Below are 23,047 nucleotides of genomic sequence, written 5' to 3' on the forward strand. Positions count from 1 at the left end.
GGCAAACCCCCAGCCTACCCTCTCGGCTCTTTGAGGAACTCTCACGTTCTCAGGGGATGTGTCTGTATGCTGTCTGTCTGCTCCTCCTGGGATACAGCCAAAAAGTTAAAGTGTTTCAGTCATCATCACACCGAGACAGCTGGTCTGCAGGCCGCAAAATCGCACAAAGGGTGTGTGGAAATTCTTTATGAATTATTAGGGCAAATAAAAAATCTGTATATTTTTTCTTTTAGCCCTAAATGATGACTTGTATAATTGTGTATTTTCAATTTATCCTGCATTGCTGTCGGCCAAGTTATTTATGTTATTTTAACATTTTATATTTAATGTGAAACTTAATTTTTTCTTCTTTTAAGGCTTGCTCATTTCATGTTGTGCGGGTGTCACTAATGCTCAGTCAATGACAATGCATACTTGTAGACCTCATGGGTCTAGGCCTCTGTTTCCCGTGTCACTTAAGTGTTAAGTGATTGCAAACACTACATGTATTTCACATTTTGCTCCATTTCTTAAGTTGTTTAAGATTTCAGTCCTGTTGATGTAACAACGCCACCCCAGCACCTCTGCGTGACCAGTGTCCACTGTGCTCTGATCTCCGTGTGCTGCTGGTTTAGAGGCTGAGCTCTTGAAAGGCCCGAGTGAAACGGAGTAAATTATATGCCTGACTCCCTCCCTGATGCAGACTGTGCAGGGAGCCAGAGCAATAGCTCACCTTGATTGACAAGTAGTAAACATTCTGTCAATCCAGGCAAGCAGGAAAGGACCACACAATTATCAAGAGCTGTGCTCAATTCTTTTCTTCTTCTTTTTTTTTTTTTGTTATGTGCCCCCCTCCCCAGCAGCTCCAGAGCAGCTGCATTACCATTAGCCAATACAATGCAAAGTTTTTTTTCTGAAGGATCAGCAATTAGGAGGCACCTTTTTTTCCCCCGCAGGAAACACTTAATTTAGCATATTTTGTTAGTCATTTCGTTTATTTTCCAAACAGAGTAATTGCTTAGTGGGGAGCCATTGCTGCTGGGCGCTGGAGTGGGCTACTTATCTGCAGCCTTCTAGATCTCCAGCACGCGTTGATTAGGGGACTTTCACGATCCTGAATTCTTCCCTCTGCTTCATACCAGCAGCTGAAGACACAGTGCAGACTTAGGGCTAAATGTCCTTGCAACAGGCGCTGAGAAGGCATCGCACCAGTGTTCAAACTAATATTCCAGATAACAATCTTGGGAAACTGGTATGATCAACATGTAATTGTCTTACGGATACTGTGAAGCCAACGGAGTGAAAGCGCTGTACTGTACAGGGCCCTGATAAAGGCCCAGTGACATTATTGTTACAGTAGCGTGGTATTGTTTATTGCTGTTATTGTTACTAGCGCTATCAGTAATCGCAATAAGAACAACAATAACAATAATGAGCTGTTACTTAGCTGCCCCTGTCCCAGGCAGCTTGACTCACCTAAGAATACAAATACAGATCTTAAAATCTTCATTGTCAGTATAATACAGTAATATAATATTGTTCCATAATGCAGTCACACAACTGAACACTATATAATCATTTAATAGTAACGGGTAACTTGGATTTCATCTGGAGGTCACTGTTAGGTTGATGCAACAACGGTTATCCATTTATTCTCAGACTCATTTATGATTTAAATAACAAATTTAAGAAACCTGCACAAAGTTGCTGTGACTCAGCTGCAGCAATTTTTGATCTAAAAATTATATATGAATTGTAGAGGCAGCGTCAGTCTCAACATGTCTTTGCCATGTGAGATGAGTACTGAAATAGTCTTTAGTTTTTGAAACATACAAAAACTGTGTTTGTCATTTATATGTAGATTTTTTTTCCTTAATTTTAAAAGCAAAATTCCAAATGTTAGTTATGTATAGAATGTGATTGTGAAAGGAAAAACAGTAAACAGAGGGATCACTGTATTATTTATATGAAATGGCAATAATTCATCACACATTTTCCTGAAACCGCCACCTTTTGTCTAAGAATGATGAAAAGGTGCTGACTTAGTATTACACATCCCATAAGCAGTGTGCATGTACCAGTACAACTGATTCTGGGTCAAGCTTTTCCACCAGGTAACCTTTTAACAATCAGTTATGTACTGTGGAAAAAGAAGAGTTATGCATCCTTACCTACATGGATACAAGGTTCATTCTACAACGTAGAATGAAATTTAAACAGGGTAGTATCCTAGGGTGTGAACGGCACGACTCCTGCAGACACGCCCTCCCTCCCCCTCTATGACAGAAAAAACCCTGAACGTAAAGCATTTCCCATGGTTCAAACGGAGAAGCCTTGTCTGGAAGGTGTGCTTTGGCGTCTGTGGCCAGGTTTCACAAAGCGGTGCACCGAAAGAGCTGGCTAATCCGGTGCTCCTTAAACCTCCCTTTCCTGAGACAGTAATCCAGGAAGACTCCTATTCTCCCATACCTGCGGAGAGACCAAGTCACACAAAGGGAACTTCTCACCACACACTTTTCCAAAGGGTAATTGCGCTAAGCACTGGGTTGGTGCAAAAGACAAGGCTGACTAGATGTTTTTTTGCATGAGAGCAAGGATGAATCGGAAGAAAAAAGAAAATGAGCGCACGCAAAAACGTCTGCCAAGCGTGCATAACTCAACAGACCTTTTCACAAAACGTGAATGATTCACACAACCGATGATTAAATACAGTTCTTTTTTTGCGGTGTTTTTTTTTTTTTCTCTTGGTTTTATTTTGGTTGAATTTTTTTTTTTTTTTGCGTTTGATTTTCTTTTACTTGAAATGAAAACACCAAAAAAAAAAAACAGAATGCCAGCCATGGCTGCTTAGTTAAAATAAAGCAAAAAATAATGATGACAAAGAGCGGCCAGAGTTCTTTCCGTTTTCTTATTCTCTCGGCCCAGCTGTGTGTGCTTCTCACAGTTTCTTTCTAAAGCACAAAGCGCCTCGGCGTTCTGTGCCACACAGGGTAACAACAGTCCAGTCTGGTACACAGGCGCGGTGGACACTGTAACTGTGGACCGCTGCAATCTTTTTTCCCCCCTCTTACAAAGCTTAAATAATTACTTCCTTCAAGAACTCTGTATGGTCGGGAGAGGGGCGGGCGAGGATGTGACACATTATTGAGCACTCTTTACAATGAGATCACTTGTTCGGTTGACATCACTGAAAAGGTGCTGCTTTGGCATTCCTTCTCCACGGCCCTTCAGATGTGACCCGTTTTCTTATCTCATGTTGGCTTAAAAAGTGAAGCTTCCCAAAAAAAAAAAAAAAATACAAAACTAATTTCTGATGGTTGGTGTTATATGAAATGATATTAACTAACACAGAAAAAAAAGCAAAACGCCAATAACCTTTTTTTCCCCCTTTCCTTTTTAAGAATTGCTGTGTCGGTAACAAGTACCCCTTTGAATTCACGTTGCACAAAGGGGCAGCTGAAATACAAACAATGAGGCTGCAAAAGAAATACTCCCACAGCAGTTAACTATTGAAATACTGTGTTTTAAAAAGGTAATTGAGAATTGCTTACTTCGATTTTTTTCAGACTGTTTTTACTTTCAAATCCTGACTGCCCCATGTGCCCACGTCTGTATTTTCATCACCTTCAGACAGTAGCATTTTTTATTATGGCCACGATGGTTAACTGGAATGTTAGCAAAGTGCTAACAAACAGTAAAATGGGCAGAACAACTTTTTTTCCTCAAATGAATAGATTTTCATGGATTCACATTTCAGGAAAGCCACTGAATGTTTGATTTGTTCCATGACAAACTCTCCTCACATTAGTTTGTATGGCTTACAACATGATATATTTACATGGATTTTACTGAATACAAATGCACAGCCCCCGCCCCCTCTATCTGACACATTATATTGAGAATGCTTGATCATACCCATTCCCAACCCACAAAAGTGTTCACTGTTGCTGTGGCACTTCCCCCCTTTTCATTTAAAAATTCACCCAATTTTTATTACAAAAAAGGGAATATTTTACAAATTTGAACAAGGGAAGAACACAGACTTTCATTTATTCATTCATTTATTTATCCTTTTCTTTGGTGTCCATTCATTTTACAGTGAGGTTATGTAAAAGCTCACTGGTAGATGTGTCAGTCTGATTTGACTGTCAGGTGGATATTATGCATGTATATTGCATTACATACAATCTACTCTTTATCCAATGCCATAACTCAAATTATCTAACAAAAAAATTGTGAATCGTAGTGACGTGTCGGGGGGTAATACTCGACACAAATAATGAGCATAATTTCTCTTGTCAATGTGAGCCTCAATAATTTCAGAAATATATGTATTTAGCAACGAAAAAAAATATATAAATGCCTCCCTAAAAATACCATCTGAAGCTGGCAAAATGTGTGTATAATTAGCCATTTGCAGTGTCATGTAAAAAATCTATTTGAGTAGCTAATTTTTCTGACCATGCAAGGTGAGTCATGTAATGATTCTGCGAGGAAAAAAATAAATTTGAGATTATAAAATGGCTGAAAATATTAACACATTCATATGACCATTTTTCACAAAAAACTGTAATGCTCCAATTTCTCTTTATTTAAAATCATTTAATCTAAAAAGAGTTGTGTGGTGCGTTTCATGCTTTAGCCAATATTAGCATTCATACATTCACCATGACAGCAGTGCATCAGACAGAAAGCATGGCTTCCTGTAGCTGTTTAAGTTATTTGTTGGAGCATAATATATTGTTTCACCAGCCTATATTAAAACATCATTCAAATAAAGTTACGTTGACATTGTTTTTACTGTTTAATAGGTGACATATCTATGTACACATTACAAAAGATGGGAAAATACTGTAAACCCCATCCCATGAAATTTGTTTATCATTCCAGACAAGCATTTATTAATCATCTTTGAATTGTGTCATTTCGTAAAGGTTTACTTTAACACAAAATAATGGAACCATTCAGCTAATTTATCACTGTAAGCTCTCATTGTGTATATTAACCTGCAAGCTTGAATGCAAGTTTATAGCGTCCAGCTTCATTTACTGTAATGTTACAGCCTATATACATTAATTTCATTACACATGCACAGCTCTTGTGTCTTGCTCAGCCTCTTTTTGGTGAGTGTAGAAACCCTTGATCTTAGACACTGTCTTGTCTAAAATGGGTATTTTTAATGTCTTTTAGAGACCAGCTTAACGGAGCCTCTACAGAAGCTGACTCTACAGGAAAAGAAGATGAGACAAATGGAGGAACCTGAAGGTTGGAAAACCGATTGTTCTAGTTGCGTTAATTAGGCAGGAACATACAAAATTGCATGGAAAACAAAAATCTAAGTACAAATAGGCTTAGAGTCGGAGCATTTCTTAGTAACAACAGACAGTGATTTAAATGGCCTTTCAGCTACAACAGCTGAAAGAGAATTATTTGCACTTGTTTGAAACGTGTTTCTTCAAACTCTAAATCAAAGATACTTCTGGACTGTTTTCATAGAGGTGCAACACCCACACAAATGAAGTGTAATGTAAAGTACATTACAGAAGAAATTACAGAATAACAAACACCATTTGATCTAATTTCGACAAGTTAACATTTTCTGTCAGTACACTGATTATTGTCAGGTGAATTCCTTTTATGTGAATTGAAATCAGAAATAACACACTTGTTGCTTCATGTTTTTTTCTGTGGTACCATGATACTATACCAACAGTGTTAAGGGAAAATTTCTGAATCATTACATTTCAGATATACTATTCACCGTTTTAAAAAGCTAAGAAATGAAATATATTGGAGAATAGCATTCTCTTTATACTTGATTCACAAATATGATGAATATGTTTTAAAGAGGTTAATTCTGCAGTCAGTTACAGTTTGACATCTTTTTTATTTAATTAATCTTTCTCATTTCATATCTGACATTTGTATTTTTATTTAAAATAGAAATACACATTTAAAAACTTTCAGTATTAGTTTGTAGGAGATTAATCTGTTTAGTTCAGTATGTTTTCACACTGATTTCATTTGTATTTGGTCCAACTTGTTTCAAAATAAATACTGTATTCATGTTTCACAGCATGTGCCTTATGTTTGCACTCAAGACTAAAAGAACCATTGTATACTAAAAGCATGCTAATTTAAGAGTGGATGACATAAAATATTGAGCAAAATTTTGTAATGCTTCATAATTAATAGAGATAAACCACTGTACAGTAATAGCTAGTAAATGTAATCTGACAATTAAACATGGTCTTTGTGGTGGCTGCGATTCTTTCATAATTGCTAGGTAGGTGACTGCTCTTCTGATTCTCCAATAGTAAGAGGAAAGCCATGATTTTTTGAACCTGTAGGCAAGAAAGTAAATTTTAGAATGAGATTTCATTGAGCAAAAAGTATAAAAGACATAAGTGCATTCGCATGATTACCTATTGCTACTCTGATGTGCATGTCTGTGCATTTCAGAAAGGAATGTGTCTAAATCCCCTTTCGGTTTAACTTTTTTCTCCTGGGATTCTGTGTTTGCTGTGAGAGCCAAGAAACACACATCTTCCACAGCGAGAGAGGCACGATAAGGTACAATACAGTTCATGAGAGGCATTATACATGCAATTGGTGCACAAGTTAATCCTTTATTTTATATAAAGATGAACTTGCTCGTTGGTAATTGTGCAACGTCCTTGTCCTTTTATGTGTAATTAGGTGGCCAATTAACAGAGCCAAGGTACGTTTTTGCCAGATCCCTTCCTTGTGATTCCTGACACACGGTTTCTTTCACTGACCGAAAGAGATGCATTCTCACCAGCCGAGCAATTTCTGTCCCTCCTCCCTGGGCTTTGTCTACCTCTTTTCTACGAGTTGAAAAGACAGAGAGAGAAAAAGCCATACCCAGTATTCCCTGCTGGGCCAATTCTTCCTCTATAGAAATCAGACGGTTGTATTTAGTCAGCCGCTCTCCACGACACAGACCTCCCAGTTTGACAAATTTAACACCCAGTCCAACAGCCTAGAGGGAGCGGCACACAATGCGAGGTTTTACTGCCACAGAAAACCAACATGTGACTACAGTTCATCAGGCCGTGCCATTCCAACAAAGGAAAGAAAGGCACCGGTTTGTTTATATGTGAATATGCAATATCTGGCATATGGTTCAAGTAAACGACAAAAACATGGGGCTTTTGAGATTACAGAATAGGTACAGTATAGGCTGTGCAATTAAGGGGTGGTTGTTAGGGTAGGACAACCCCAGAAACAGTGCCTTTGTTAGCCATTCTTATTGATAAACTTATTCCTAGTAACTCTCTAATTACTAGTGCCTTGTTCAATAACTTGTTAACCGCATTTCCCCTGTGAAACCAGACGTTGTCACACCTAGATGTGAATTATTCTAGGCCAACAGCCCTATGCCAACGACTAGGGGGAAAAGCTCCCTTCGCTTTCATTTTCCACAACGAAAGCTCTTTGGTTCCCAGAATCACACCAGATCCTGACCAGATGTATTGTCTTGCCCAAGAGGAAGACACACAGTTAGAGTGAAGCTAGCCAGATAGCCTCAAACTTTGCTAGCTAGCTAGCTGAAGCCCTTTAAAATGTGAACAATCTTAGCAAACATACATCGTCATCCAGATATATGCAGTTAGCTTGTTATATGCTGTCTCAGAAATATCTTGTGTTGGAAAAAAAATCAGACTTAAATCTGTGTAAGCTGTGAGTAGCTTTGGATGGTTATCTAGCAAGCTTAAGTTATAGCTAGCTGGATATACTCAAACATATCTTGTTTTATTATCTTGCCTGTCTCTGCATAGACCACATATATTTCATCAGCTGTTTCATCAAGTTTCTGGAACCACACAGTTGGGCAACCCCAGCAAAAGCTACTACCTTTACCACAGTTGGCCTCCAGAGGGATCAAGGTGACAAGCGGTGCTTGGGGACAGGCTGAAGCCCCAATGTGGCCAAAACAATGCTGTGTTATAGAGAAGGGTACGATCAAGGGCCAGCACATCCTGGTTAGGCCAGGCAGTGGAATTGCAGATAATTTCATTGTAGTATTCAGGGTACTAGATACCTTGATACAACTCCCAGACTCCAGTGGACCAAAATCAAACAAACAAAATACTAAAATGCAAATCCAGGATTGGTGTTTCATTAGAGGGTGGCTTCTAAGAAACCTCAGAGTTTGCACATTCTGACAAAATGGGTGATGAGATTTCAACATGTGACACCTTTTGGAGGTCATTTAGCTTTACTTCAGATTTTAGTGCTAATGTAGGTTTAGATATCGGAGGTGGTTAGTATTTGTGTGGGAAGACAGCTGAGGTTGCATCTGGCCAACTTTGTTGGAAATGGTCTAAGTGAAGATACAAATCCAGAATCCACTAGTATTTCATTTCTGCATTTAAATGCCAAATTGAGACAAGAAACCAACATCACAAAGTCAAGCTGAAGAGAGGTTTGATTTAGTGATATGGCCACATCTCACCAGATCTGCAAGAGAGTCATCACATGTTTCCCCGCTAGTCGTCCCAATTATGGTCACTGCATCTAGAGTGGACATACACAAGGAATTCTGTAAATCTGTTCATTTAAGTACACACATTCAAATATGATTTTCCAATGTCCAATAGCGTACTAAAGTGATAATACTGTACATCAGAAACAAATCTCCAATATCCCTTACACTAAGCACCAAACATGTCTTGATTTAGAGTAATTTTATTTAAAATGCAAATATCAAGTCTTAAGTTCCATTATTGTACCAACAGCTTATTTTGATAACCCTGGAAAAGCAGCAAAATTCCAATAGGACAACCTTTTTTCTATTATCTAATGCAATCTGTAATGAAAGTTGCATAATTCAGTCCACTTACGCCTTGTTAAAATTAATAAGTTAAAATAAACATCATATTTATCCTTTTTTTGTTCCCATGTCTCCATTGCTGCATAATCTTTCACTGAGACAATGTCCAGCTGGATCCACTAAAACTGACTTAATGAGAGATGGGTAAGGCTACTGTTGAGTTTTTGATTGAGAAGGCTACGGCCCAAAAAACGCAAAACAAGTACTGGCCGCAATCAAGGTAAGCAAAATGCTTAATGGACGCCTGGATGGTTCTGTGAGACCATGTATTTTGTCTGATGTTCCAAGCACTTAAAAGTCAGCCTTGGGAAAATAAATCAGCCCTTGGTCTGTGTTGATGACACTGTGCCAAAGGAGGTGCTATCACAGAGACAAAGAATGTTAAATGTGACCTCTGGAATAGCTGTAGTCATTAAATATCCAGGTGGATGGCATACATGGGTGTTGATGGAGAAGGTTTTCTGGAACTGTATAATGTAAAGTCATTTTTGTTATTATTTATCCCCCCAACCCACTCAGCCCATATAATCAAATGTGGACAAACATCATGTTCTGTTTGCATTGGAGACTCAAAAAACGGTGATGCCACAGGTCTTTATGCTAATTAGAATTACTATTATTATTATTGTAACTTCTGTAGACACCTGTATAGGTATATTATGATGGGATACAGACCCAGTGACAGACAGTCAACACCTACTGACCGGGTACATTGGAGCCATTACCACGTCCGCCTTACCTTCCAGTTGTTGAGTGATCTCAATCAGGTCTGTGACTGTGGTCTGGTTGGTTTGTTTTAAAATGAACCCTTTGATCCCTGGTGGTGGCAGCATACCCTCATTCGAATGGGGACTCACGGGTTTGGACGAATCTTCAGAGAGCAGGTAAGATTGTCCAAGCATGCTGCTCAGCTTCTGCCACTGCTCCTGGTCCTAGGGATGGGTTCGTGAAAACAGAGGACTCAATGCTTAGTCATATCATGCGCACAGAATTAATCATGTTGATTAGTTTGATGAAAATGACCCTTTCGCAGTGTCCTACAATTGCCTACAACAGCCATTTAATAACAAAATAAAATTATGCAATATTGAATTATTAAAATTATGGAAAATGGCAAAGCAGTGAGCAGGAAAATATAAATCAGTTCAAATCCATGTTAGCCAGTTTATGGTTCTGTAATGGTTAGAATGTCCCTGGCTTACCTCTTTTCGCAAAGGATCAATCAGGGCAATAAGTGCTGGGTATTTGCTTGTCAAAACCTCATACATGTCCACCAGTTCATCAGGAGATTTGGAGGCTCCAGTGATAACATCGTATTTACCCTTTTGCTGTGGGTGAAGACAGGACTTTCAGTATTACGTAATGGTACCAAGTGGTTTATCTGAAAAACTATAAATTCATTCAATTTTGAATTTAGATATGGATTTGGAGTGTGACTTTTCTTGAATAACTATTAAAACACTGCTGCAGTGTTTTTAAATGTCCAGCCCGGGATTAGACTTTGCCTGGACGTACCAAGCACATATCATACTCTAAGCTTTGCCAGAGTGACTATAAGACATGCCTGGTATGTCCAATCAAATACTAACCCTCAGTCAAAACAATCAATAGCATTTTCTAGAGGGCTTATGACTTCAAACACCAGCTAAATATGTTCTGATTAATCTCTGTTTGCTTTTTTGGACTCAAAGTTAGGTTTGCATTTGAACAATTAGATTAGAAGTGTTTTGATGAGTACCAGCTAAATTATAGGATCGTATCTGAGTACGTTAACACATTCATTCATATCTTCTGAGTACATTAACACATTCATTAAATTACAAGTATCAGTATCAGTCTCCAATTGTTTATTAAATGCACATGGTCTGAAAGTATCTGTATTAAAGTAAATTATGCATCACAATCTACTAGCATTAACTTGTCCCTCCCCTCACTGAAATTCACAACAAATAACAACCTGTTTAAAGTAAGTCTGTGCTGTTGTGTTTGTTTGTGTCAGTGTAGAAACTGAATTATGATTACTCGGATGGATTTTCCACTTACGTAGTCCATTAGGTCATGTGCGGCACAGTTTATTGCCAAATACATTTCATCCCCAAGTACAAAGCCAAGGTTATTGGAAGCCTCAGTGACCAGGTCCAAAGGCTGCTCGGGTCGGTCATATCCAATCACTAAAGCTCCACAATCTGAAACTGCATTCACCGCAGGCTGGAGCGGAGTAAAAACAGAGATGTCATACAGTGAACACATACACAGTATGGGTATTCATTTCCCTCCTTTCCTTCCTCCCATTTCTTTTATTGTAAATAACAAAACTGAAAGTCAGTCATCCCTGCTTACTGAAACTGTGCCAGCAATGTAATGGTAGTCATGACATTTAAATGAAGCTGAGGTCACAAATGCATATTCATACTTCAACAATGATGTGCAATTTCTTCTTGTTCCAGATAAGAAAAGCTTATTTATCTATGCTTACATATGAAACACTGTACAAAAATTGAGTTAACATGAAGGCTATGGCTGTCTTCTGACCAGAGGTGGAAAACCCCAGCTTCAGAAAGTAAAAGTCCTACCATGTATTTGTTCTAGCCATTCACTAAAAAAGGTGATTTCACTAATTAGCTCCCCTATCTGGCTGAAGAGTTGTGATAATTAAATTCAGCTGGTGTTGTGCATGGGTGGAACAAATACGTGGCAGGACTTTTACTTTCTGAAGCTGGGGTGTCCACCTCTGCTTCTGACCAAATGGAAAATGGCTGTGTATTTAGAGACACACTTGCCATCAAGGTTATCGTTCAATATACAATGACATGAAACATGTTTTATTAAAAGTGCATTATTTTTTCTGTTCAATATCACATTCCCTGTATCATGTGGAACAGGCAGTTCCCATTTCAGTCCCCGCCACCCCTCTATTATAGTATTAACTTGTATTACACATCAAGTGTTCACTAATGATGATGTCATTGACTCTTTTTATAATATTGACATTCACCACTGACAGAAGTAAGCTGTCACTGACTCATCCTGTCATAATACAGAAAGGAAAAATCATAATTCTTTTGTGTTCTGTAAAGGGGAGCAATTTACCATTGGCACCCTGCCATTTATTTGCAGGTCTTTTACAATGGTTAACTATGGATCGGCACACCACTGAACTGAATTAGGCCCATACCCTGAAAATGCAGTGACACCACAGTGAAAGGAATATACTTCAGTATAGGACCAGATTATGTGAAATAGCCATTGTCATATTAAAGGTGGGGATGGCCGTTGAAAAAAGGACAAAGGAGGCATGAAGTCTGACAGTCATGTTCAACCAAATATTAACAACATATACATTCAAAACTACCATGATAAATTTGTCATAACTCTTGTTACAACGATGCTTTATTTGATTTTGCAAAAAGGGCATGTTATGACAGAAATAATGCTGTCTTAAATGAAGAATTATGAAAAGTAATTTACAGAATTGGTACATGACTGTTACGTTCATCGACTTATCTGTGCAACTATACAGTGTTTTTACAGAGCAGCACAATGGCATTGCTAAGAATGGCAGATAAGAATGGGAGCAGCACATTGGGAAATTAGTCAGCGATTTTCCTTACCCCTGTTTTGGCAGCTGCATTCACCATTCGTGTTATCTCCCTTTGAAGCTCAAGGACCTTTGTAACAAACTGTTGGACAGATTGTACATGAAGGATTAATGTACATATGTAACATACATATGTACAAAGATAAATGAACAGTTTTGTATTACATTGCAATGCATCAAGAACTGATGCTGCTAAGGTGCTGTGGGCTTCAACAACTGGAAATCAATGAACAACGAACAATAAGTATTCTTAACTTCAAGGATGACTTTTAAATACTATACAAAGCACAGATATGAATGAAACGCTGTGCCTGTGTTGAGAAATGTATTTTTACATCCGCAATATAATAAATTTAGTAGTTAATACAGCATACCTGTCTGACAGATTGTCCTGCTTTAGGTATGACAATAACCTCCTCCATGAGATTTAGCTTTCCAGGAGACATTTTTCCACAGCTCAGGAGTGTTACCATAGGCAACGGAATGTGAATCTCTTTTGTAAACTTGGAAAAGAAAACAACCATCATGTTTCAGCTTTGATAAATGGTATGATGTCATTTAGTTACTATAGCTAAACTAGTTAATAAGCCAAATTTCAGCTTACATAACCATTGTTAGTGCATCGTATAGAACCAATAAAACCAATATGAAGGACTTGGACCCAAACAAGCAAACATTCCTTAGCGAAGCTCTACAGCGCCACACATCTTGTAGTAGCTCAAATATTGTACTGGTCTGTTACCAGTAAGACATGAGTTCTGAGGGGATGTATGTTGCATGTTGTGAGGGGGAGAACCAGACCTGTTTTTGCGTGAGAGCTGTGACATGCTGGTAGAGGGGGATGCCCTCTAACTGAGCCGCTGCCTTGGCCACAGCCATGGACACTGACCCAAACGCCATGCAACCGGGCAGCACCGGCACCGGAGGCTCTGGTGGCGGGACGGGCTTCTCAGCATTGTTGCTCTTTTTCCCTGCGAAGACAAGCAGTGCAGGCTTTTAGTTCCTCAAACTGCCTTCATGTTGTCATGTTGCTTTAGCATTTCTCTACAGTATACGCCACATGTGTCAGAGGGCTAAGCTTCTTCACCGCTGCTGGGAAGGCCTCTCTGGACATGACACAGTGGACGTTAGGCTTTAACACTGTCCACACCAGGGAGGAACTGGCAGACATTTGGAGAATGGACATGGTCTGGTTTCACATAAAGCATGGGGTCAGATTTCTGCAGCTAAAACACATTTTAAACAGCAGGCCTTTACATGCAAATTACTTAAAAATATACTGGCAGTTCTGATTGAGAATTATTGTTCCAAACAGTGAAAGTCACATGCTAACATGACAGCACCCACTCTATTAACTATGTATGAATGTTACAAATTAATGCATTCTGCATAAAATCATGCCACTACAGGATGTAGTCATTGATCTTTGTTAGACCTTAAAAGAAATAAACAATGATACAAACCATTGTCCATCAGAAAACTTACTGAGACTGGAGAACAAAGGTAAACATTTTCACAATCCCCACTGTAGAGAAGCAATACACGATTAAGAAGATCAAATCCTGGGATAATTTCAGTTTTGGCCCCTTCAGACTTAAACTAGTCGGTCATGTACCAGTGTGATTGCTTGGTACAAATTTGCCATTGTGTCAAGAAACTGAACTGAATAAGTTTGATTGTTAAAGCTAAGTCTTCAGGGACACTCACCAAAAGTGCAAGTGTTCCAAATTGCATTTATTTAGAATGAGCAAGGCTACATTTCAAATTAAGAAACTATGAGCAATTACACAATGTTCTTGGGGAATGTATACAGGAAAATACAGGGAGTGGGTTAGCTACAGGAAAATACAGGTTTACCCTTTTCCCCACCCTTTTTGTCTTTTGAGGCTACGTTGGGAGGGGTTGGTGCAGGTACTGGGTCACTGGCCTGCTGGTTTGCCTTTTCTTGGCTTTGTCTTTCCTGATCCTCAAGGAAGCGTGCCATGAAAAAATCCCTGTAACACACAAATAGCTGTCCCTGACCACCAAAATACATGGAGTTGGCATAAGCATGCAGGAACGAGATTCATCAGATCAAGGTAATGCAAGGGTTTATTTCAACCCTCCCTCAACACTGTCTCACAGAGGAACAGACACTCAAAAGCTGTGCTCAGCTCTTTTTTTTAATACTGGATCACCCACATATTGTTTTGAACCCGTAATCCCAAAATAAAAGCATAAAAATTAGCTCTGAAATATGGCACAGCACTGGGTCAGTCTGAAAGAGTGCTTGAGTGGGAAGACCTAGTTCTTCTGAATGTTCATACTGTAGGCCTTGAGGGCCAGGCCTACATAATAGCCCTACATAAAGGCCCTAAGGGGCTTTTATTTATACAACACAGACTCATCTCTGATTGACTCAGATACTGCACGTCAGATGGAGGGCAAGGGTTAAATAAAGTAGAATGCGCCGAGTACTTATCGTCTAAAAGAAATGGCAGAAAGTTAACTGTGTGGGAGCTACTGTGGCCAGTTTAACCTTACTTGTTCCACACAAATTGTGTTCATAAATAGCCATGACCTTCCTCTTCTGGAACTGGGGCACACAAAAGCAGGAGCAATACACAAATCTCATAGTACATCCTCAGTATTGGGGTAATGGGTACAGTGAACATGACAAATACATTTTCAAAACATGAACTCAAATGCTTAAATGAATAAGTAAACATACCTTGTCACCCCTGCCATCTTTCTTTTGGGTTAGTTCGCTGAATATCTTATTTAAAGTTTCACTCTCTCTTGCTCTCTGTTAAACATTATTCTATAAGCTGCCTTTCCCATGAGGTGCTCTTTTTGTGGTTATATCTGGAAAGCCTGGCACCCAGAACAAATTATGGACCAAAACTCAAACTTAGACGGTTTCAGATTTCAACAATTTGACAGATAAATGGCGAAACGCAACATAAGATCTTTCATGTTTTCTCCTCACAATAATGTCAGAATTTTCATGTTTTGACTCTTTGGTCCACCCTCTGTTTGATTAGGCATGTGACTGAATAAGGGAAACATAAGAAATTCTGACCCAGGCTATATTAATGCTTCAGCAGTGTACTATATTTCTATCTAAATTATATAAATGACAGAAGACTACATTACAATAATTCCATTAAATATATTCCACAGTGCATTCCAATAATTTTCTCTTGGATTGAACAGAAACTGTAGCTAGCAGGGGTAATGATGGTAGGCACACACTGCACAGACTCAGAAATTTGAAATGTACCTTTATAAATTGTGAAAAGGCATTCCTCTAGGGCTATAAAAATGGAACAATGTTTATAAAGGCTGCACTGGGAAACCTTTATGTGCGCATAAATAACGGATGGAGAGCCACCCTCCCAAAATGGGCACAATATGCCCTTTAACAAAACTATCACCGCTACGTTCTCTGTTATGAGAACAGACAGCATTTTTTGTGTTTTCTCCTTAAGAGTCACAAAGGTAGTAATGAATATCATCGTTTGCTCCCTGACTTCTTGTGAAATTTTAAAAAAGGAACCTGTGGCATCAGGCTTCTGCCTCAAACTGATATGATAGGCTCTGACAATTTGGCAGCAGCACGGAGCTTTGTGCCTTCCACCACCCCATTCAGGAAACAGCAGAGTCAGTCTGGTCATGTTTGAGTGCATGCCTTTACATGATCCTTCAGTTTAAGTGAGCGTACATCTATGTAACTAATATAAAGAAATGTGGAAATGACAATATATAGGCTGCAGATATCACTGGATACGTGTCTACTGACTGAGGAAAGATAAGGGCCAATAATGTTGACCAACATGTGAGACAGGGTCTGAATATTAAAACCAATGTAATACAAAAAAACCAAAAGTACATCAAATGCTTGCATCCAGGTGCATTTAAATGCAAGTAACTTTCTGAATTTTCCTCGAGCCTAACGGTAAAATGATGTGCATACATATTTGAGGTTATTTATTTGAATGTAGTTAACAGTGGTTGCAGAGGTGCCAGTTTTACATTACAACAACATGAGACACTGTGAGGAGGACGGGCAAGATTAAAGTTTTATGGTTTCTTTCATCCCCTAATAAGATCTCCTCACACCCATTGAGACTAATCAGATCATGCAGCTGAGCCAATGGGAGAAGATGCAGACGATTCAGCAGAGTGCAATCCTTCGCTCACTTGGAGTTCTGTTTGTGTTGTATTTGTATGTCTGTGTGTGTGCCTGTGCATGTTGTGTTTACGTGTGGGGAATAGCCCAGGTAAGCCACCCCACCCCCTGCTGACTCCCTGATAATGCCAATCCCATCGTATTACTCATCTTCAGGGACATCACGTGATAGTCAGAGCTCATACTGCCCCAAGTCTTTGGCTTATGTATCATATATATGTTGACTCATGTGTGATTCTAGCACACACAAGTACCACATATGACCACAAACCAGTTCAAGATATACGACCAAAAAATTATTGACTCCAAAATAGTGGTACTTGGTGTTTTGAAATGCCAGTAATAAATTAACCTTTCCTTTTTGATGGATCCAACAACTTCAATTGACTTCACCAAGATGCGGATGGTAGCAATGCATCTCAAAGGGTAATTAGTTAATAGATAGATTCCATATCAGATTTGACACCCTCTTCTCAGACCATCATCAAACGGAGGATTAAGTCATTCTTCTTCAACTTTGCTGGTTTTAACGGTCTGAAACACATCAATCTCCTCTTCCCTCTAGTGTTTTTTCTTACAGGTGTTTGAATGTTTTTTTTTTACCCATGAACTCAAAGGGCATACATTTTCTTAGGTGAGAATACCTCAGTACTTTATCCACTCCTGTTTGGTCACGTGGTTCAAAGCCCTTTAGCAGTGTGCTCAGTGGCTCATTGATCCAACGGAGTGCTGTTGTCACAGAGTCTTTCCTTTTGTCACTTTCATTAATAGTGCCAGGATCCTGCACACTGCCATCTCGGGCTTCACAGTGGCTGGATATGACTGCAGAACATACACTCTAAATAGAGATGGACAGATCAAAGATCAAAGCTTTGCACAGGACTGTCAGGAAATCACACATCTCTTGAATCACTTACCTCTTGACTCAAAAAATATCTGTCTCAGAAAAAATCTGTAATGCACAGAATATTGTGTGAATAGATTAACATGTCATTTATTGTTTTTCTATTATGTTCATCTTATTGTCATTGCAATTTTTAAAAATAATTTATCTGATACCTTTATCCAAGGTGATTTACAATACAACCATTTTTTTGTTCAAGTCTAAAGATATAAAACTCAACTATGCATCCAGGACTGCTTAGCTAAACCTGCGTGCATGTTTAGTTCCCTGAGGAACTGCAACGGTTATTTTGGTTTGGGAAGGGGAAAAAAGGGCATGTAACCATAGGTTACGGTACAGCTGGCAAAAGAAGTAAATGACAATGTGCCTTCCTGTCTCAGACTTAACATGTCCAAACGTGTGAAACAATCCAATTAATTGCACTGGGGCGGGACAGTGAGATAAAGGCTTGTTTGCATGATGTCGTTCCTTGTTTCACCGACATCTTAAGTGAGCCTGGGTGCTCTGCGCTCTTGCCCTGGCAATGATGATTACAGAGGCAGGCAGTGATGACACAGTCACCTCTCACTGACCTGAAGCCGGCAGCGTGGTTAGAAGGTAGAGTAGCTGAGTTAATATCCACTCTCTTCTCCCTTCTTTTAGGTTCACCACTGGCCTCGCTGTTCTCTGTCACAGCAGATTACCATCAGCCATCTCACTGTATCTGCCAAATGGGCACAGTAATAATCCCAGAGCATCACTCTACACGCAGCCAAAGCCGGCGCTCTGCGCCTCTCGCTTGCTCTTTCGAGGTTCTGTGTTGGATCTTCAGCGCTGACCCCAGAATGGTTGATATAATGGAGATTTGTATTTGGTGTTATTGAGACATATTTAGTAATGGGTATTATGATGTTAGTCATGTGTCCCTCTTTAGTTCTGCTACGTCCTCCGTTCATAATGTCACATCTCATTTTCCCTGGCTGTAATACAAACTGAAATGGCAAAGGCTGAGGGTCAGTGGCTGCCCTCTGTTCACTGTCCCCGTTATCCTATTGGTTTGTATGTGAATATATGCAAACTATTGTTTTTCATCTGGATCTTTATTTTTCAATATTATTGTTTCTTCTTATTCCTTTCTTTACAAAATAGAAACAACTAGTCATAAAACTTTTAAATCAGCTTTTCAGACATGGCATATTATTCTACTTTTAGAAATGGTGTGAGCTTTAATACTGTTTGTATATTTAGGTACTTAGCCAATGTACTTATTAGACAATGCAATACAAGTTTTTAAAAGCAAAACATTTCAAACATTTAAAAACAAGAAATTGTTCCTTGAAGATATCTAAAAAATCATTCATTCACGATTGCTAAGATATTGTCCAAACAAAGATGTACATTTGCTATTATGCTATTAACCCATGAGGAGACATTCATTTAAAAAAGGAAGAAAGTCCTGTCTTTCATATCTCTTTAAACCTTAGAATCATCAATGCTGGCTAAACACTGATCTTAAAAGTGAGGTATCAATTTAAATGACACCAACAAAGCAATTCATGAGTAGGCCAGTTGTTACAACAAAGATAGCTACCAACCGAGAATATGTAATCACACAGAGATCTTGTTAGCTACTGTACCTAACACTATACCATCATGGGAAACTCATTCATTGCTAAATCTACCACATTCAAGCGCAGCAAAAAAACACACACACATCACCTCCCTCTTATTAATAGTAGTTCATCTCAAACATGTCAGATCACAGTATATTGCTCATTGTTTAAAGTGATCCACACAGGGATACTGTGGAAAAAAAACACTGAGCAGTGAAGGTATCTTTTAAGGTAAAATATAATATTAAAACAACATGCCAAAATTGCAATACTCTTGACTCACCAGATTACTACAATTCTCACCAAAATTGGCTAGCTAGTTTGGTTTTACTTTTCTACACATGAAAACAGAAGACACAGTTGAAGAAAAAGTTGATTTAAAATGTATTTCTTATGGTATGTGAAATACCACCTTTGATTTTGTGGAGATCCACAAATTCTATACAATTGTGTACCCTTTTGAACAAGCTATGACCATTTGTTATGTATTCATGATTTAACAGAGCAAAGCCTTAAAAAAGCTTTTTTAACATATATGTGTCAGAAATGTGTTCTCCTGGTGCATTCAAACCATAAATGACATGGAGTGGCACAACAGAAATCAAGATGTAGCTGGCTAACTGGACTGATCTACTGTTCTGTCCTAGTTAGTGACTTTATTAGGAAAGCTGATTCAGATGGTCATGATTTTTAGTTACCTTGGACACTTACAAGAAAGTTGACTTTTAATGACTTTGCATAGCACAGCAGTTGTAATGTGAAGATTTTTTACTACTAAATGTACTCATTTAACAAACTACCAAGTAGAGAGTAATAACTTTGTGAATGAGATCTTAAGCAGTGGCCGATGTTTATCAGTTGTGTCGCATAAATTTTGTGCTGGCTAAATGTTGTGTTGGTTATTTGAGGTCTGACTGGGACAACAGTAGCCTATCCAGCTGCAGATTCGGAGAAGATCCAATAGGTGGTACTATAATTAGCCTTATTCACATGGCAGCCATTTTGCTCTTATGTCACACTCAGGGTGGGAGCAGGGTAACTCTTCAGTCAGCATCTATGGCAAAGTCGACTGTGGGCTTTATTAGTTTGATTGCTAGATAGCTCTTAGTAATATGCCAGCTGAGCAAAGTGCATGAAAGTGAAATTAGCTAGCAAGCTATCTAGCTTTCTACATTGTTTTTATTGTAGCTAGCTAGCTATGTGTTTGTTTGCAAGGTGATATTTGTATTTGTCAGCGGAATGTGACAGTAACTAACTAGTCATGTTTATTGTTTTGTTTGTATTGTAGCTAGCTAGCTAGATAGATTTGTCTTTGCAAGGTGGTATTTGTACTTTTCAGCTGAATGTGCAAGTAGCTAGTTAGCTAATTTGGCTTTCACTCACTTTGCTAGCTATCAGACCAATACAGCTTCATCATGTCTCATATGAACAAATAGTTAAACATTCATACTGCAAGCCAGTGTATTGACTTCTGATCTTAAGTACCGTTTGCTAGCTTGCTAGCAACTTAACATTAGTTAGCTAACTAGCTAGTTTCCCTGGCACAAAGGGGGGAATTAAAAAAATCGATATCGGCATCGGCTATTGGCCAAATTATTTTACGCATCGGTATCGGCATCGGCATAGAATTTAACAATCGGTGCATCCCTACATGACAGTATTCATGTCAGAGAATCTTTTAACAAATTTCACCATATTCATTAACCACAAATGGATCTTTTCCTGGTTAGGTTAGTCAAGACAGTACTAGAAAGTACTGGAACTCGAAAACCCCTAATATTTTACCCTCTTTGGTGTGATCTTTAAATTTACTCTGCTATTTCATAGATCTGGTTAGAACCACTTCAATGCATCAAGAAATCCTGGATGCTTCTATCATCTGTGAGGCAACACATGATGTCTTATGTGTTTCCATTGTCTGAAACACATTAAGTATAATTTCAAGGTAAGTGATAAAAATTCTTAATATCCAATGAACAAATGTCTGAAAAAGTACACTGAAAAAGAACACTGCAAACATAACTGGCCTAGTGTCCTGGATAAACGCTGAAACGCTGGGCTATTACCTTTTCTTCGTTTTTAATTGTGCAAAATATTTCTGCCTGAATTGTTAGTTGACCTTTCCCATCATATACTTCTTTCCCCAATATTCTGCTTATTACTGGTGGTGCTGACAATCTTGAAAAGTAGTTTGCCTGAAAAAGAAAAGCGAAACAAACTTAATTATAACATGCATGGTTTACTTAAGCATGCAGGCAATCAAAGTTGACTTAGCTAGCTGGGTAGCTAACGTTAGCTACGCTGCCAACTTGGCTAACGTTAGTTGTCTACTATAACACAAGTTATCTAAATAAATAAGCTGCAAACTGTTCTGATTTGCAAACCCATAAATCAGAAGAATCTGTTTCCCATACCAAATAACCGTAAACATCGTCCGGCTTCTCGAAAAACATTTCATTCAGAACACATTCCATCTTTTGTGGGACTCCATTGGCTCTGTAGTATTCAACAGCCCTGTTTTTTAAGTCGTAGAATTCTTGGTCCTGCTTAGAAACTCGACTGTTACTATTGAAAAAGCCCCTGTAAGACATTCTTCGTTTACGAAAAAAGACTGCAATAACGCTATGAAAAAAATGCACGGACAGTCTCAGAAGTACCTCTCACAGGTGCTTTTGGACCCTGTTTGTTCCTGCTTGCTATGGTTGCTCGGCAACGTCTCCAAAAACGAAACATCGCGAGAATATTGTGAAGCACAAGAGGTAACCGAGTATTTAACGGGAGTTCCGTTGTAAAAGGATTTTTCTTAGCGGATAACACTTTCGGATTGATAATGTTGTTTCATAAACAATTGAGACAACAATTGAGGTACATAGAGCATACATGTAGATGGCTGAACAGTTATTTTTATTTTCAAAACGTATATTGCATGCTGTAAACTGGGGTTTGATTGAATAGATCAATTGCAAACGTTTTCCCTCAGGTGTCGTTGCCTATTTGAATTTAACTGAGAATACGACAGTTAATTAAAAGGCTAACTCGTTGCAACTGAGTGCAGTGACTTCCATTTTCGGTGCAACTGAGTGTAGACTAGACGGCTTTATAAATTAATTTTATTGGTGATAGGTTGTAACTGGGATGTTTGTTGTGCCGATCTGATAAATGACCCGGGCCATAGACTATTGAAAAATGTCAAGGTCGTAATTCTTCAGAGCAGTTGTGTACTTGACTGAGTTACAGGCATGATATTGAATAATGACTCAAAATATTCAAATGGGTGTTGTGGCATCAGCATTTAAATTCACACTGTAATCATTTTTGTGGAGGCATTAGCCTACATTATTGTCATTTATTGTTTCTTAGCAGAGACTCTTGTCGAGATGCTCTTATCCAGGCATCACGTCTCTGTTCTACATCAGAATGCACATTTTGTGGAGGACAGCCAGTGTTTCATAGTCAATGCTTTGCTATGCAGTGGGTGTTTTGCAATTCATTTTATAGAAGGCCTGAGTGTAAAGAAAACTCAGGGCAGTCACTCATATTTCTGTTTTTGTGAACAGTGGTTAAGTTTGTCTGTACTGCTTTCCGTCACAGAGTCTGAGAAGGGACGTAAGAGGCCAGTTGTCTGCACACCGTTTATGCTCATCTCCTGTAATGTGCTATTAGAATTGTTGAAGGTCCACATAAACGTGAATGGCCAGTCAAATACATAGAACAGACCAAACGTTCCGTAATTCCAGAATCAAGTGTGCAAGTTTATGGATGGATTGCTGCAATCCTAAAAGGTTTATGATCCTAGAGGGGATTTTAACACTCACTGACACTAATCTAGCACCTTGAGGCACAAGACCATGGAACCCATGTGATACCAATGAGATTGTGTGAAGTACTGTTGCCCTTCACTCCCTTCCCTTTGTAAATTCACAGCTCGGTAACATACACATTTCCA

At 38.7% G+C, this 23,047-nt stretch overlaps 2 protein-coding genes across 2 annotated transcripts in view; one reads left to right on the forward strand and one right to left on the reverse strand.

Annotated features, from left to right (window-relative positions):
* The window catches only part of shtn1 (shootin 1), a 45,159-nt gene extending 39,621 nt beyond the window's left edge, over positions 1 to 5,538 (forward strand). Inside the window, exon 17 of the mRNA XM_036546754.1 lies at positions 5,170 to 5,538. Coding sequence (XP_036402647.1) covers positions 5,170 to 5,242 — 73 coding nt within the window. The 3' untranslated portion in view covers positions 5,243 to 5,538. The remainder of the gene's footprint in view (positions 1 to 5,169) is intronic.
* Positions 5,166 to 21,692, reverse strand: eno4 (enolase 4). The gene is made up of 13 exons (XM_036546755.1): positions 21,516 to 21,692; positions 21,168 to 21,296; positions 17,250 to 17,443; positions 14,292 to 14,428; positions 13,236 to 13,405; positions 12,809 to 12,937; positions 12,448 to 12,516; positions 10,880 to 11,044; positions 10,039 to 10,164; positions 9,576 to 9,768; positions 8,459 to 8,520; positions 6,865 to 6,982; positions 5,166 to 5,176 (listed from the first exon to the last, which is right to left on the reverse strand). The coding sequence occupies exons 1-13, from the start codon at positions 21,690 to 21,692 to the stop codon at positions 5,166 to 5,168; spliced, it is 1,680 nt and encodes a 559-aa protein (XP_036402648.1).
* Positions 21,693 to 23,047: the final 1,355 nt, after the last annotated feature.

Source organism: Megalops cyprinoides, chromosome 15 (genome assembly GCF_013368585.1).
Source record: "Megalops cyprinoides isolate fMegCyp1 chromosome 15, fMegCyp1.pri, whole genome shotgun sequence".
NCBI classification, from domain to species: Eukaryota; Metazoa; Chordata; class Actinopteri; order Elopiformes; family Megalopidae; genus Megalops; species Megalops cyprinoides.

Bases quoted from the DNA above. Each gene is read 5' to 3' on its own strand.
- eno4 (XM_036546755.1), bottom strand. From the start codon at position 21,692: ATGTCTTACAGGGGCTTTTTCAATAGTAACAGTCGAGTTTCTAAGCAG. The intron at 13,406-14,291 runs GTAAACCTGTAT...TTGTCTTCGCAG, and splicing joins CAAAAAGGGTGGGGAAAAGG to GGAAAAAGAGCAACAATGCT. The intron at 9,769-10,038 runs GTAAGCCAGGGA...ACCCATCCCTAG, and splicing joins TTGATCCTTTGCGAAAAGAG to GACCAGGAGCAGTGGCAGAA.